Source organism: Halichoerus grypus, chromosome 11 (assembly GCF_964656455.1).
Source record: "Halichoerus grypus chromosome 11, mHalGry1.hap1.1, whole genome shotgun sequence".
In the NCBI taxonomy this organism is placed as follows: domain Eukaryota; kingdom Metazoa; phylum Chordata; class Mammalia; order Carnivora; family Phocidae; genus Halichoerus; species Halichoerus grypus.
The window spans coordinates 9,004,451-9,020,194 of record NC_135722.1 but is presented as its reverse complement, the minus strand read 5'-3'; the positions used below and the strand labels follow the sequence as shown (position 1 = coordinate 9,020,194).

The 15,744-nt window shown below is 51.8% G+C and overlaps 2 protein-coding genes across 7 annotated transcripts; one reads left to right on the top strand and one right to left on the bottom strand.

Moving 5' to 3' along the window:
- Nucleotides 1-8: 8 nt before the first annotated feature.
- BSCL2 (BSCL2 lipid droplet biogenesis associated, seipin) lies at nucleotides 9-12,020 on the bottom strand. Of its 6 annotated transcripts, XM_078057894.1 has the most exons (12): nucleotides 11,476-12,020; nucleotides 9,494-9,613; nucleotides 7,630-7,946; nucleotides 5,807-5,888; nucleotides 2,502-2,645; nucleotides 1,528-1,662; nucleotides 1,271-1,368; nucleotides 997-1,138; nucleotides 807-873; nucleotides 560-640; nucleotides 380-460; nucleotides 9-238 (listed from the first exon to the last, which is right to left on the bottom strand). In XM_078057894.1, the coding sequence occupies exons 2-12, from the start codon at nucleotides 9,578-9,580 to the stop codon at nucleotides 84-86; spliced, it is 1,389 nt and encodes a 462-aa protein (XP_077914020.1). In that variant the 5' UTR covers nucleotides 9,581-9,613; nucleotides 11,476-12,020; the 3' UTR covers nucleotides 9-83. The 6 variants fall into 6 exon arrangements, with proteins under 6 accessions (XP_077914020.1, XP_035978083.1, XP_035978088.1 ...); XM_036122190.2 differs by lacking the exon at nucleotides 11,476-12,020 and having other exon boundaries at nucleotides 9,406-10,004; XM_036122195.2 differs by lacking the exons at nucleotides 9,494-9,613; nucleotides 11,476-12,020 and adding an exon at nucleotides 8,593-8,699.
- On the top strand, nucleotides 10,015-11,535 carry GNG3 (G protein subunit gamma 3). Its single transcript, XM_036122213.2, has 3 exons — nucleotides 10,015-10,217; nucleotides 10,634-10,733; nucleotides 11,010-11,535. The coding sequence occupies exons 2-3, from the start codon at nucleotides 10,635-10,637 to the stop codon at nucleotides 11,136-11,138; spliced, it is 228 nt and encodes a 75-aa protein (XP_035978106.1). The 5' UTR covers nucleotides 10,015-10,217; nucleotide 10,634; the 3' UTR covers nucleotides 11,139-11,535.
- Nucleotides 12,021-15,744: the final 3,724 nt, after the last annotated feature.

Genomic DNA, 15,744 nt, shown 5'->3' with positions numbered 1-15,744 from the left:
CAAGCAACTGGCATGAAAATAGTTTATTGGGGAAGGGGTCAGGTGAGAAAGGACTGGAATGTCAGGACTCTGCCCTGTTCTCTTCAGGAACTAGAGCAGGTGGCGCGCTGTCGGAGATTGCCCACAGAGGGTTCAGAGCTGCCCAGAGTCTCCGGGGCAGGGGCAGGGGCAGGGGCAGGGGAAGGGGCAGGCAGGTTGGCCTCGGTCAGCAAAGCCGCGTCTTCCCAGGAGCCCGAACCTGGGCCAGAGGAGGGAGAAACAAAATCCCAAATGGGAAATTAAGTAACCAGCGTCTCTTCTCCCCCAACCAATATAACGTCCTCCCTTACGCACACGCCGCCCCCACCCCACCCAGAACCGCAAGCCGAGCGCCCCTCACCATCACTGGCCTCTGGCTCCAGCTCCTCCTCTCCATTCAAGGGCCGCTGGTCTGCTTTCTCCTCCTCAGGGAGCTGACCCTCTGCAGCCACAGGGGGAAGGCAGAGGTCAGACGAGAAGAGGCTGAAGGGGACAACTGAGGACTCCTGGGGAGGGTGGGTGGGCAGGCGGCGGCACGTACCTGCCCCCGGGGGATCTTCAGGGCTCTCGCAGTCCTCCGTGATGTCTGACAGCTGGGTTGACTCCTCCTGGCCTTGGGGCCCTGTGCCCCCAAAGTGGGTAGAGGACGGGGCAGGGCTACCGCGGCTGCACCCGGGCAGCGGGGCCAAGCTCACCTCCTCCAGCCTGCCCTCTGCCCCTGAGCCCCGCCGTGAGGGCCTAAAGCTTCATACTGGGTAACACAGGTGCCCCCCTCCCGTCATGTCTACCTGGATGACGGACAGAGATCCTTCGCTGCACTGCCTTCCGGGAACTGTCTCTTTTCCGGATGTTGACCTGTGCCGGAGAAAGAGGGAGCCAAGAGTGTGATCTAGGCCCTCGGGCCCGGCCCTGGCCACGCCCCAGCCCGCTCCTCAGTCAAAGGATCACGAAGGGGTGGGGGAGGAGGTCCTTTGTGACCTGCAAAGAGAAGCGGTGTCGGGGCCAGATGCCCCCCCACACCCACTGCATGTAGCTGAAGAGCACGATGACGCTGAGGAAGGTGAAGTTGCTGGCGACGCCTACGAAAGCACAGGTCATCGGGAAGTTGTACAGCAAGTACCTGGGGCAGGTAAGAGGGTGGCGGTTACCGGGGAGCACTAGCCTCCTCACTTCGCAGCGATTATTTCTAGGAAAGTGCAAGCTAGTTTCACTGAAGGACGGCTCCCGCGGGAGTTGCCCGGCGCTGCCTCACCTGAGGCCGGTGAAGTGGGCATGGATGCGGAGGTAGGCCCCGTACATCTGGATGCGCTTGCTGTGGATCTCGATTACCGCTCCGGTGGTCGGCACGTACTGCGGAGGGGAGGGGAGGGTCAGGCCACGATCGATGCTTACCAGCCCAATGTGAAGCCCACTCCCAGCATCTCCGTGGCTGACCGAGCCCAGAGGCTCCTCAGGCAGAACCCTGGGCTCATGGGGAGAGCGGTCTCTAGTCTTCCTTCACCCCCTTACCGAGTTCTCCCTGTATTCCGCGTAGAGCTCCACCTCCAGGACCTGCTTCTGCTCTGCGAAGCCAAACAGCAGGAGGCTGGAGAAGACCAGCGTGTCAAGCATCTGGAGCAGGTCTGAGCGGTAATGCAACATCACCTGCCAGGGCCAGGAGGGAGAGGCTGGGGACAGGTACCCCCCCCCCCCAATTTCCACAGCCCTACCCACCCCTCAACCGAGGTTCCTGAGCCGTCTGTGAAGCTGGCTTCTTCCTCCGGTCCCCCGCTCCCTCCTTTTCACCTCCTACCACGCTCCCCCTACCCTTGGCCCAACCATTCCAGCTGCTTGAGTGACAGGCCTGTCCTGCCTGACCATGTCTCCATTCCTTTCTTCGAAGAACCTGCACAGGTTAAGCCCCACACGGTCTCTGATCTTTCCCCCAAGCAGTTCTACCATCCAGAATAGACTAAGTTTCAGTGCACCACCTGAAATTTTCTCCATGTAGACATTCAGAGATTTGCTTCATCATGTGGCTCTGTTGATAATTCATGTAAGAATGGAATCTTAGTATTTACTGAAGACCCACTATGGGCTCATAAGCACTGTACATTTCTTCACCTAATCCAAACTAGTCTTGCTACGGGACTATTACTAACATGCCCCGTTAGTAATGCTTTGTAACCAAGGGGTTAAAGAAGCTGTCTCGCAGCTAGTATTTTTCTTTTCTTTTTTCCTCCAGTTGGTATGTTTCTGAGGATTCCAGATCTTTGGGGCCCTAAAGAACCCCATTTTGGCTCCACTCTTCAGACTTTCCCCCAAAGCTGGACACGCTCATCAGATATATAGGGTGTCTGTCTGGCTTGGTAAACTGACTCCTCTTCCCTGTCCTGATGAGTCTGTGACCTCAGAGCTAGGACGTTTTCTCCTGAAGCCCTACCCAGACGTTCTGACATCTGCTGTCACCTCCGCACCCTCCCAGACAGGCCAGGAACACTTACGGAGCGTGAAGAAGTAGAGATGATTCGGCCACCTCTTGTGTAGCATGAAATGGTGACTAAGAACATACCCAAATCTTGATTCACAGGGGACTCTGGAAGCTCAAGCTCTAAGGTGACGCGGTACGGCTGTCCATACATCAGCACCTGCCCAAGGTAGCCCCCGTCTCTTTTCAAAAAATATATATATTTCAAATTGTACTGTCTCTGATCAATCTCCCCTCATCCCTCCAAACACTGCCACCCCCAATCGCCTGGCTAGCGCAGCAGGCCGCTCAGTCTCTCATCCCAGGAAGGTGCTGCCCTCTTGTGGTAGCCGGGTCCCTCCCACTTCTGAGATCAGCAGCATCCTGTGACTTGGCTGAATCAGAGTCCGCTCTGTTCTGAGAAAAGGCTGTGTCGTTTTTTTTTTTTTTTTTTCCGAAAGTGAACCGTCATGTTGCCAACTGGGCCATCTGTGACTCAGGCCTCTGTCCCCATGAGGCCATACCCCTGGGCCCAGCCTGCCTTCCCTTACATTATTAATTAACCAAGTTGTAGCGGTGCGCACCAACTCCAGAGTCACCCCTCCCGGTCACCGTGGCTCCAGATCAGCTTTATGTCACTCTGGGTCCCTTACCTTGCTTCTGTTGATAGAACCCTGAGACTCCTAGTGGGAAGGCTTCTTCACTGGGATTAACCTCCAAAGGTTAAAGATTTGCCACCAAATATACCCTGGTTTTTCCTGACCATTCCTATATTCTTCTAATCCTTTATTCAGTTATTCTTATCTGAGCATAACCCTCCTCAGGGTGATACACAAGAATCACAGGGGCAAGAGTAAAGCTTTTGTTTTTAAACAAAGGGAATGGGTTTAAAAAAAAAAAAAAAGCCCATAGTGAACCACCCCCCAAATCCAGATATGGCTGAGGGTGCTCTGAGCACTATCACTAGGGTAAAAGGTGGAAAATCACTGATTAAAGTCTTTTTTGTACAGATTCTTATTTTCAGAATGAATTATCTGTTGAAAAAATGGATTCCATGAGATTCTAGCCCCTGGAAGAGGCCAGATGACGCCAGCTGCTTCACTGAATTCGTTGAAACATTTTTTAGGGGCGGGGGAGGGCCACAGGGAGAGGGAGAGAGATGCTCAGCACGGATCCTGATGTGGGGCTCGATCTCTCAGGGCCTTTCTCAGGGTCATGACCTGGGCTGAAATCAAGAGCCAGATGCTTAACTGACTGAGTCACCCAGGTGCCCCTGAAACATTTTAATAGGTAGTTCTCTGAGTGGGTTGGAGGAAAATGTGGAGTGACTGCTAGCTAACGGGTAGTTTCTTTTGGGGGTGATGAAAATGCTCAAAAATTAACTGGGGTGCTGGCTGCTCAACTCTGTGAATACACTAAAAATGACTGAACTATACATTTTTAGTGGGCGAACTGTTATGGTATGTGAGTTTTCTCTCAATAAAGCTGTTTTATATGGGTTTAAACTAGTAATTCTGTCTAAACAAACATCATCTCCTCCAACGGGATCCACACGGAATCGACCACCACAATCTTGTGAATGACTCCATGCCTTTGTTCACATCTGATGGGCAGATTCTCCTTCTGTTCCCCCATACCCACACAATGTCCACCCCTCCTTACAAGGTCCACTTTGAGCCTCGCCATCTCCACAGTCACACTGATCCCTCAAATTCTTCACAAATTCTTCTGAAATGCAGAAGCTGCGTCTTACACTTTGCTACTTAATGCAGCATATAGATTTCTCTATCAATCCTGTGAGCTCCTGGAAAGCAGGATCCCATCTTCTAGCAGTGTTACACATAAAATAGACACATTATTTCTTCTATTCCTTCCTTCCTAAATGTTCACTGTAAATGGGCAAAATGATCAACCTGCTTTAATTATCAGGGACTACCCTGATCGGAGACCCTGATACTGGATCTCCCCTCACCCTTCATCTTTCCCTTCCTTCCTCAGGCAGCAGCTTCACACCCAGTTTTTAGGCTCCCTGAATCACCATTAGGATCTCTGCAACACGCAGCCACACAATGGTAGGCAGCGTCTCAGGGGCAGACACATTGTAGTATGTAGCTGGACTGTACCTTTGTTTCTAGCTCCCTCTCAACGCAGTCTATTTATTACTATTTTTAGCCACAAAAGCACATCGAATCAGTATCTTCACAAAAGATTCTGTAATAATCTCCAAACTCCTTTTCTGAGTAGCTGGATTAAAATGATAAATCTCGGGGCGCCTGGGTGGCTCAGTCGGTTGAGCGTCCGACTCTTGACTTTGGCTGTCATGATCTCAGGGTGGGGAGATCGAAGCCCCTTGTCGGGCTCCGAGCTGGGCGTGGAGCCTGCTTAAGACTCTCTCTTCGTCTGCTCCCCACACCTCAAATAAAAAAAATAAAACAAAAGGATAAATCTCTTACAATATCCAAACTTCCACGTCACTACATCCATTTGGGACCCAATTCTTCAGACCTGGTAAGTCTTCTTGATGGTGTATGGCTACCTCCTGGCCAAGTGGAAGTGGTCACAGGACACACAGAGCAGGCTATTCGTACTGCCAAACAAGGCCAGTCTAAACACCAATCCCACAGGCCCCCAGATGCTACAGCTTACATTCCTCCCTTCAGTGACCATTTAGGTCTGTCCCGTGTCAGGCAGTGTCCTCCCATGAACCACTTAAAAAAGCATTTTTTTTTTTTTCAGATGATTTAAACATTCTTAGTACGTGTGCCCGCTGATGACTATGAATTACGTTGCTGACTAACAACTCAAACAACTCTGGTGAGCAAAAACGATGTGGATGCTCCAACGGTCCTCTGAAGCATACAAGGATCCTCCTCTCTTCTCAGAGCCTCCACCAGCTTGCCTATTATAAACAGACGCACTCCCATTCTGCATTTCCCAGGGCTTCCGGGTTCGCTGAGGTCCTACTGGCATCTGGCCCCTCCCCTGGCACACACCCTCTGTAGTGGCAGATGACACAGATTTGTCAAGAGTTTCATAATTTCACATATAGGCTTTCAAAACTCTTGGGTGGATTCCATCCTCGTCCAGTGAAATAGCAGATTTAGGTTCACTGAGGTCTAAAACACATCTCCTGCCTGAAACAACCTGAGAAGGGCACTGCTAACATCTGCGACAGGCAGATGCCTGCGACACGGTTCAGACTTTTTTTCTTTAACCTCCCTTGCCTTGAGAGCCTTCCTCTGAGTCTCTATTACTCAATCCCTGCTCGCCAGGTCTTTTCAATCCCTCCGATTTCAAGTCTTCAAAGTGCTAATGAAACGTCTCTTCAGCTCCCATACTCACCCGATCACGTCCACCCTTAGCCAGCGAGACATTGGCAACAGGGAAGGAGCAGAGTAAGGAGGTGGAGGAATCACAGTCAGTCCTAGATGAGAATGGGGATGATACTCCACTAAGTTATAGAGTCTGCCTTACCTGTCCGTACACCTCCTTGGCCCCCTAGGGCTCCCTCTTGTCCCCCATCCCTTCTTCCAGAACAGGTACCCTTCTCTCTGTCAGAGAGAGATGGAAAAGAAATGCAGCCAGGAGATTCAAAACACCTGAACAATTCTTTCATTCTCTTCTTGCTACTTCAGATTATTTCCTCTCGTTAGAGCAGAAATTCTTACATGGGATTCAATGAACACTTAGTTGAATAGTTTCAGATTGAAGTGTTTCTAAAGACTCACTCGGGGAGCTTGATAAAAATGCAGATTCCTGGGGGCACCTGGGTGGCTCAGTCGGTTAAGCTCCAACTCTTGATTTCGGCTCAGGTCATGATCTCAGGGTCTTCGGATCAAGTCCTGTGTTGGGCTCCCCACTGGGCACAGACTCTGCTTGGGATTCTCTCTCTCCCTCTGCCCTCCCACCTACTCACGGGCGTGCACGCATGCTCTCTCTCAAAAACAAACAAAAAACAACAACAACAAAGCAGATTCCTGGGTCCTATCCCCAGATTCTGGGGCCTAGCTTGAGAAAATTCCTCCCAAGGAATCCAAAGATGGTCTTTTTTTTTTTTTAATTTAAATATTTTATTTATTTGAGAGTGAGCGAGAGAGGGAGAGGGAGAAGCAGGCGTCCTGCTGAGCGAAGAGCCTGACATGGGGCTCAATCCCGAGACTCCAGGATCATGACCTGAGCCGAGGGCAGACACTTAACTGAGCCACCCAGGTGCCCCCACAGATGGTCTTTAAGAGGCTCACAAATCTCAACTTGTAAGCAAAATTACACATGGGCGTGCATTTATGTGTGTGTACGTATATATATATACGTACACACACACACTTTTTAGTAAGCTCTACGTCCAACATGGGTCTTGAATTCACGACCCTGAGATCAAGAATCAGAGTCATGTGCCCCACCAACTGAGCCAGACAGGTGCCCCCATGCATACATGTTTTTACAGCAGAAGGGCCAAAGTTTTCATGAGATCATGCCTCCTAAAAGTTTAAGTAGCTCTGACTTAAGAAAGTACAGTTCATGATCAGGGACTGAAGACAGGAAAAAAAAAAAAAAGACTCTGGACCATTGATAACAATGCCCTTATCAGCATCTCTTGATTGGTCCTACTGCCACTGTTAAGAGAAAGGGAGAGAATCTGGCAAGGTCTGTAAAATCAGAAGGAACTGAGGCCTCAGGTGAGAAGCAGGACTCTGGGACTTTATGTACCCTGTCACCTTGTGTTTCCATCATCTCTATTGTGCGGGTTTATCGGGAGTGGGAGAAAATCATGTACAAGGTAACTTGCTGCTTTCCTAATACCTTCTCTACTGAAGGCCAAGTTAGTTCTGAGATGACCCAAGGGATCTGGTTGGTTAAGAGGTCTACAGTGGCCCTGAGCGAGATCTGACCCAACCCAAACAGAACTGATCCTCACAGTGACAGTCTAAAAGGGGAATTTTCTTCTTCTAACAAATTTCAGTAACCAGAGGTAAAACTAGGACCTTAGAGCCCTACCAACCCAGAACTTCCTCAGCCTTGGGCTGTGAAAGGTAAGAAGTCATATAAACACACAGGGCTCAAATTTTCTCCTCTGTAAATGAGGGGGTTGAACTGAATAAGCTCTAAGGGCCCTGACAGCAATTCTCTCAAAGAATTCCTCTACTTTGGTAGAAGACCCCTCTCACCTGTAGTAGAAATGCACGGGGCTGAGGTGGCTGACTGTGGGCATGTAGGAATAGTAGAAGGAGCCATAGAGGAAGACAGACACCCAGAGCAGGAGGAGGATGGTACAGAAGAGCACCCCAAACTGGAGCAGCAGCTTGCGGGCACGACCTGCCAAGATGTGGCCCACCTCCTGGGCCCACAGTAAGGCAGGTACTGGTGGGTCATTGACCATGGCAGGGAGTACAGAGTGTCTGGCCCCAGGTTCAGGCCTTGAGTTCCTAGCTGCTCTGCCACCTGGATGCCACCCTTGGCCATGGGATGAAGCAGCTGGTGGTTCCTGGAAAAAGACAGAGAGGGGGAAAGAATGGCTCTTTTCCCAGGGAAGGTGGGGACAAAAAGGACAAGCTTACTGGACTGGCTTTGAGGAACCAGAGATAGCCAAACACAGCCAAGTCTTTGTTTCATACGGCTTTTCTCCAGATGACTGCGTTTCTCAACCAGTTACCCGTTCCCTTTTCCTTCACTGTGCTTTCTTCGGCCCCACCGCCCCAACAACTCAGCTGAACTTGTCTTTTGGACACCTGATTCTGGGACAGGCCACCTTGAAACATTCATAACAACATATAATAATACAGAAGATGAGCACCTCAAAAGGCTTTTACACACATGATGACACCGCGTCCACAGCGCCAGGTGGCCGCACCGAGAGAACGCGCGACTGGCCTAGGGTCGTACAGCCGCACTCAAAGCCAGCGGCCTAAGCGCGGCCACAACTGCCTCCCGAGTTTCTCCTCTTCTCCCAGAGCTGCGCTCGCTCCCTGACAACAGGGCCGCGCCCGACGCCGGGCAGGGCGTCCTGCTGCCCACGGCCGCCCCCCGCCAGCACTCCTTCCGGCTGGCGGTGGGCGCGGCGTCCGGAGCCCCCACCTAACCGCGCCAGCAGGGAACTCTGCTCGCCAGCCGCCGCGGTTCTGCAGACTCACCAGCTCGCGGGCTGCTGGGGCAACGGCGAGAAGGGACTTCCGCCTCCCGCGGAGGCCCCGCCCCCTTCCGCCGGCCGCCTCCGTGGCTTGGGGGGCGGGACCTCACTCCAGGGCGGGGTCCGGTGCAAGGGGCGGGGCCTGCCGGGCGGCGGGTTTCCCACCTCCGCGCGCTGCGTACGCTCCCTCCCTACGGTCCCCTTCCCAGACCCAAGAGGACCGGCGCCTCCCTCCAGGCCTCAAGATAGGCCCCAGGGCACGCTATGAGTCAGCAGCATCCCCCTCAGCCTGCCCCTCGAGGCCACAATCCGGGCCCTCCACCCACACCTTCACCACCGGCCACTGAAACCCCCGCAAAGGCGGAGAGGGGCGGGCATCCGGCTGGCGCTGATTTCTATCTCCTACAGCTCCTTGGACTCGTAGGCGTCCAAGGCAGAGAGCATCGCTGGCCGGCTGGCTGGCCCCTATCACAAGAGTGATAGCATTTCAGCTCCCTGTTTTGTCCCCAGCATTTAGAATGTGATCGACCTCCTCTGGCCCTAACTGGACTCTCCCTCGGAATCCCCGCAGCGCGTTATGTACACTAGATCTTGGCAGACGGTACCTTCTATTTTATATATGACTATCCACCCCAAATAAGATCTCTCAGAGGGTAAGGTTAATATTGTGTACATCTTCGCATTCCACACAGCACCAAGCACAACCCTGCAGGCCTGGGATGTAATCTCTCAAACCAATACCCACACTCCAAAACCCACCCTGGGAGTTCATCTATTTCAAGAAACATCCAAAGACTTTCCCCACAGTGCCCCCTACCTCTTCTTTGTCCGATTCTTTGATCTGGTATCTGCACACCTCTTTTCCCCCAGCTTCTCCTTGTTCTGTAGGCATCTTCCTGACGTACCTTGTTGCCCCCGGATCTTCCGCTCGAGTCACTTGTGGCTAGAACATGAAGTGGTTGGTGATCTAGAAGCTGATACCTGTAGCTCATCACATTTTCCTGGATATAGGGAATGGAGGGTCCCTGGGAAAGAAAAGAAGATTCAGGCACTACATGCTATGTCAGAGCGGAGGGAGGAGGGAGGAGGGGGGCGACTGCCCAGCTGATGTCAGATTTTCAAATGAGCAGGGTCCCCCCGCAACCAGTACAGACTCCACTGCGGACGATGTCACAGGTCCAGACCACCCCATTTAAGGGGGGGGGGGAGAGTCTGCCTGGGCCTCAGCTCCTTCCAGCTCCGTCCTAGTCCAGGTTCAGAATGCCTGCAATGGGGGAAGGGCATCCAGTGAGACAGTTCACGGTGGGGGTGTGCGTAGGGGCTGCAGACAGCAGCCAGGCTCCCCCACTGGCCGGCAGTTGGTATGCTCCAGGATCTGAGCAGCTCCTTCTAGCATCCTTCATCCTTCAGGTACCAGCGTCTGGGCAGTGCTTGAGCTGCAGGAACTGGGACCAGCCCTCGACAGACCTCTGACCTGCCCTCCCCAGTGGACTTCTTTGTATTAGCTGCTTCTGCTGCTGCAGCAGATACTTTCAGCTGCAACTCCCTGCAAGGTGGGGCACCCATCTCAGGCAGGTTTTGTGCACCCCACTGACTACTCCCCAGGGCTGCCGCTGCCTGTGGCCTCAGGTGAGTAGGGAGGATCCTGCTTTTTTCCCCCTGGGGCTCAAGGGGGCAGGGGGTGTTATGTGTCCTCATCAGGGCGGGGCTTTTTCTGGCTGAGGCTTTCAAAGCTGGGAACACACATGGCTGGAAGGGCTGAAAAGCCTTAAATCGTTTTTATGCCTAATGATCTGTGGCCCAGGCCATGTGGGAGTGTGGGGGGCATTTCATCCCACCCCCTCCATTTCCTTAGTCCAGGAAGACGGGGATGGGAAAGGCCACTGGAGGATGAGGATAAGAGGAACAAAATATTGGGGCACATGACCCCAGTCTTGTAAAGACTGATGAAAAAGGAGCACGGGGGGGGGGGGTGTCTTCAGATGAGATTATGCAGCCCCTCACCCCCCACATCATGCTCTGAGCTATCCCTCTCTTTTCTCCAGGATGAAAGGGGAGACCCCTGTGAACAGCACTATGAGTATTGGGCAAGCCCGCAAGATGGTGGAACAGCTTAAGATTGAAGCCAGCTTGTGCCGGATAAAGGTGGGCGGACCCTGGGTCCCATTAGTTGGCCCAGTTGTGCTGTAGGTCCCCAAATCTCAGGTTAAGAGATGTTTTCTTTCCTGGACTCCCTGCGATCATGGGAGGAGTCTCTGGCTCTGTGAGGACAGCTGTCCCCTGGTCTCTGTGGGGGATGAGGGAAGAGAATACTGTCTTAAAGAAGCCCTAGAGATGGCAAAAGATAACCCATTTGGGGAGGGAGGCTGCAGTCCCTCTCAGGGGATCTGGCTAACAATTCCCCTCCTGGCTGTGCCCCAGGTGTCCAAGGCAGCAGCAGACTTGATGACTTACTGTGATGCCCACGCCTGTGAGGATCCCCTCATCACCCCTGTGCCCACTTCGGAGAACCCCTTCCGGGAGAAGAAGTTCTTCTGTGCCCTCCTCTGAGTTGCCCTGTCCCTCGGCACAAGCTCTGAACCTTTCCCTCTCCTAGGCTCTTCCTTAGGTCAGTAACTGTCGTGAGCCCCTGAGGGTCCCTGCATCCCATCCCTAGCCCTTGTCCAACCCTATGAGGTTATCTGAAGCACAAAGCTCTCCTTCACCGTCTGTCGACCCCATTTCCTCGCCCACTGCGGCGGACCCCATGTACCCCCTGACCCAGGGCCCCCTTAGCTCCATCCCCAGAAGGGCCGTTCAGACTCTGCCAGCGTCCTGCCGGCTTCTCTCTGTGACCCGCTCAGACAATGGAGAGAGGGATGGGCCGGGTGCTTGCTCTCAGTCTCACCTGGAGCTATGAGAAGGGTAAAGCCATTTGAAGAATAAAGTCATCCAGAGTCTCAGAGGACAGCTCCTGTGTTAAGCGTTCTTGGGGAGAGGATCATCGGTCTGTAGATCTGGGAGTGTGTGCGGCAGGTGAAAGGCTTGCCATACCCCAAGAATAGGGCCAGTCAAATCAGGTTAGACATTGTCTAGGATCGGAGATCGCCGGGACCGGGGGGATGGCGGGCGCGAGAGGGTGTCTCAAGTGGAAGAATTAAGTTAAAACAGACACTCAGAGGCTACGGAGAGCACTCACACACACACGCACGCACGCACACGCGCGCGCGAAAGCACTGAACACAAGTGAAAATGGAAACAGACCGAACAGGTTAGATCTAGGGAGGGATTCCGAGGGTAATCGCAGCCGAGGAACTCTGGAACGGAGGGGAGGAGCTCGGCTCCAGCTCCTGCGAAGGGGCCGGTTTTACTTCTAAGATGGCCGCGCCCACAGCGGGCCCTTTTCCAAGATGGCCGCCGCCATGGGACCAGCGCCAATATGGCAGCCCCACGTCACTGGGTTTCACCGTACAGGGCTTCCGAGCTAGCCCCATATTTAAAATGGCGGCCCCAGGCAGCCAGAGTTCTCAATATGGTCTCTTGTGTGCTCATCTGGTCTCAAAATGGCTGCCCCTGCCCTTGCCAACGCGATGCCCATTCCTACCCACCCCGGAGTCTGAAAGTCGACGTTCCGCCCCCGATCCAGGTGAAGGCACGCGGGTGGCTATAAGCAAAGATCATGGGACAAGAGGACCCTTGCAAGCACAGCGTAGCAGGCGCTGGTCGCATGGATCTTGCGAGGGAATCGAGGTTCTACAGCTTGCCAAGTAGAGGCTCCCTTTGGGGTGTAAACAGAAGTGTGCAACCAGTGCCCGGCGCCATTCCTCGGTCGCCTCCTGGTCTCCCTAGGAGCTGGATAAGCCCGAAATTGTTTCAGTTTGGGTTTCCTGGTAGGGCTTGCTGTGTTCCCATTTCTCCCTCAGGCCCACTCTGTCACCCCGCCCCTAGTGTGCCTACCAATCTTCGTAGTGGTCCCAGCTTGCCATCTGGCCAGAAGCCAAAACCAAGGCTTAATGTCTCACGAGCGCCTCCCAGACTCAAACTTGGCGGAGGTTTACAAGCCTGGGATGCTTTTCTAGAAGCCTTTTCCTTCCAAGGGTGAACATATGGAGGTGGGACCGGGGCCAAGGCAGGGAAGGTAACAACAGTCCCAGGGTGTCTGCTCCTCATGCATTATCAACATCCCCCAAATTCAGGGATATATCCCTCCCAGGGGAAGCCTAGGCCAGCTCCTGTTTTGTGTTGGGATACACTTTGGGTGGGGCACGTGGGTGATTCAGTTGATTGTGTGTCTTCAGCTCAGGTCATTGATCCCAGGGTCCTGGGATGGAGACCCACATCGGGCTCCCTGCTGAGGGAGCTTCTCCCTCTCCCGATCCCCCTGCTTGTGCTCTGTCAAATAAATAAATAAAATATTAAAAAAAAAAAAAAAAGATACACTCTGGGGGGTGGGGGGGTGGGAGGAGCCACCCAGCAGTAATAGGAGGTATTAGGGATAGCCATCACCCCCAGCTTCCCCACACCTTTGCACAGGAGAAAGCAAGGGGAGAGGAATGCAGAGAGGAAACCAAAAGGAATAAAGGGCATTCTACCAGGAATTGAACTTAGTCTCCTATGGATGTCTCCACAGGTCTAGGGGCACCCAACGAACTTGGGGCATTTTCAGGAACAGCAGCTTTCCAGCTGTTGATGAATTTCTGAGCCCTAACAGGTCCTGAAAGTCATCTAACTACCTCATCCTAGAGATGAAGAAACAGGGAAAGTAACCTGGTTGCCCTCTTGAAGTGGGGGCCTACCCCCATTCTGTTCAGGAGTCCCCATTAGTTCCTTCTTGGTGTTTCATCAAAACTCCTTAACGGATGGTCTGTTCTTTTTTATCCTTTTAAAGACTGATTTATTTATTCTTGGGGGGGAGGGGCAGAGGGAGAGAATCCCAAGCAGATTCCCCGCTGAGTGCAGAGGTGGGGGGGGCGGGATGCGGGCAGGGAGGACTCAGTCTCATCAGGAGATCATGATCTGAGCTGAAATCAACGGACTGAGCCACCCGGGGGACCCCAAGGATCGAGTCTGTTTTAATCCCTGCATCCTGAAAGTGTCTGGCACAGAGCTGGCACTCAAGTATTTAATGAATGATTGTACGAAATAGCAAGCAATACAGAGCAGACACTAAGAACCTCTTTCTTTTTCTACTGCATCACAGTGTTGGGCAAATTCCAGGACAGTAAATGAAAATTTCCATATCAGCTCAGACTTGGTAAAAAGCCAGAAAAGAAGTGCTCAATAAATGTAATCTTGATATTAGTTGTTTTGTGTTTTAAGCCTCTGCTCAGTTTTTCTGCACAATTTTCATACTCACCAAATTGAGGGTGAATGGTTGCAGCCCTATTTGGGCACAAAGGGGGCTTAAGAGGTTACCAGATGGGTGGCTCAGTCAGTTAAGAACCTGCCTTCGGCTCAGGTCATGATCTCAGGGTCCTGGGATCCAGTTCTGCATTGGCTCCCTGCTCAGCAGTCTGTTTCTCCCTGTTTCTCCACCTCCCCCACTTGTGCGCACGCTCACGGGCTCTCTCACACAAAGATAAATAAAAAATCTTAAAAAAAAAAAGGTTACCAGAGACCAGGCATTAACTATAAATAACCATTAAAAATGATTAATTAGCTCTAAAACTGACTTTAGGATGCCTGGGTGGCTCAGTTGGTTAAGCGACTGCCTTCAGCTCAGGTCATGATCCTGGAGTCCCGCGATCGAGTCCCGCATCGGGCTAACTACTCGGTGGGGAGTCTGCTTCTCCCTCTGACTCTCCCCCATCTCATGCTCTCTCTCTCAAATAAATAAAATCTTAAAAAATTAAAAAATAAAATAAAACTGACTTTAAATATCCCAGAGAATGGGCAAACACTGAAATCAAGGATAGCCTTTACCTATACAAAGCTGTAAGCTCCTGGGGTCTGAACCTGTGTCCCACATACAGGGAGGAGTTAGAGCAGGATCTGTAGCTTTTGTATCACTACTCTTTCAGAACACTGGTTGTGAGCCTGTGGCCTCTCAGCCTTAGTAAGTCCCTGACCATTTACTAGAAATTACAGTTAGGATCAGTTCAGTGCTAGCAACACAACAGTGCTTTTGTTACAGTTACCTTCTCATTCTCCAAATTTACTATGAAGTAACCCCCATCAACCATCTTCCACGGAGTAAGGCTTTTCCTAAGTGGTAATGACTCATTAATAAATTTACTTGGGGTGCCTGGGTGGCTCAGATGGTTAAGCGTCTGCCTTCCGCTCAGGTCATGATCCCAGGGTCCTGGGATCGAGTCCCGCATCGGGCTCCCTGCTCCTTGGGAGCCTGCTTCTCCCTCTGCCTCTCTCTCTCATGAATAAATAAATAAAATCTTTAAAAAAATAAAAATAAAAAAATTTATTTGGCCCCCAAGTGGAACCTTACATTTAGCTTTAAGCATCCAACTGGTTTTAGTATAGGCTAAGTACAGAGAGGTCATGGCTTACAATTTATTTTCTTCTACTCCAGTGGCTCAAGCGCTCAGCGAAAGCAGGCACTAAGGGAGCTAACAACCCTCAAGTGAAGGCATGGCCGGCTCCCAAGTGATCTGTAGACTAGGAAGGGAAGAAGAGCCATGCAAGAGGAAAGCCACCGTTGGTTGGACCCAGTACAACTTGAGGAAGCAGCATCAACAATCAGTCAATCCCCCCAGATGACACACTCCGCCCCAGTCAGTGCAGCCACAGGAGATAGGGTGAATTCAATCCAAATGGTTATTTATTCTAAAACTGGAAGCTACTGTGCCTACATTTTCGCCAGGATGTAATGAGAACAGGGGAGGAAAAAGTTACAGATGTAAACAATGACACAGTTACATTTTTTTTTTTTTTGAACGGTAAAACCCTTTTTTACTGGCCACTTCCAAGAATGCTTTACAGGTTGTGCAAAAACATTTACAGGCTCCATGTGGTGTGCGTTTCCATCTACAACAACTACAACAGACGTCTGATAAAACACTAAACAAATCCTCTAAGGAAAACAAGGCTAGGGATCCCTCCTGGTAACCCACATTTCCCCCCCATAACATCGTTTTTTCACAATAAAAAGACATAAACAAAACCCAGACATCTACTGTTGTTGTAAGTGATCTCTTGGGTTAAACCAACAAGGATGTGGCAG

Coding starts and splice junctions, on each gene's coding strand:
- BSCL2 (XM_078057894.1), bottom strand. CDS start 9,580: ATGAGCTACAGGTATCAGCTTCTAGATCACCAACCACTTCATGTTCTA. Junction 2,646..5,806: donor CTAAGGGTGGACGTGATCGG/GTGAGTATGGGA, acceptor TACCTTGGGCAG/GTGCTGATGTATGGACAGCC. Junction 1,139..1,270: donor GCCCACTTCACCGGCCTCAG/GTGAGGCAGCGC, acceptor TACCTGCCCCAG/GTACTTGCTGTACAACTTCC.
- GNG3 (XM_036122213.2), top strand. CDS start 10,635: ATGAAAGGGGAGACCCCTGTGAACAGCACTATGAGTATTGGGCAAGCC. Junction 10,734..11,009: donor CCAGCTTGTGCCGGATAAAG/GTGGGCGGACCC, acceptor GCTGTGCCCCAG/GTGTCCAAGGCAGCAGCAGA.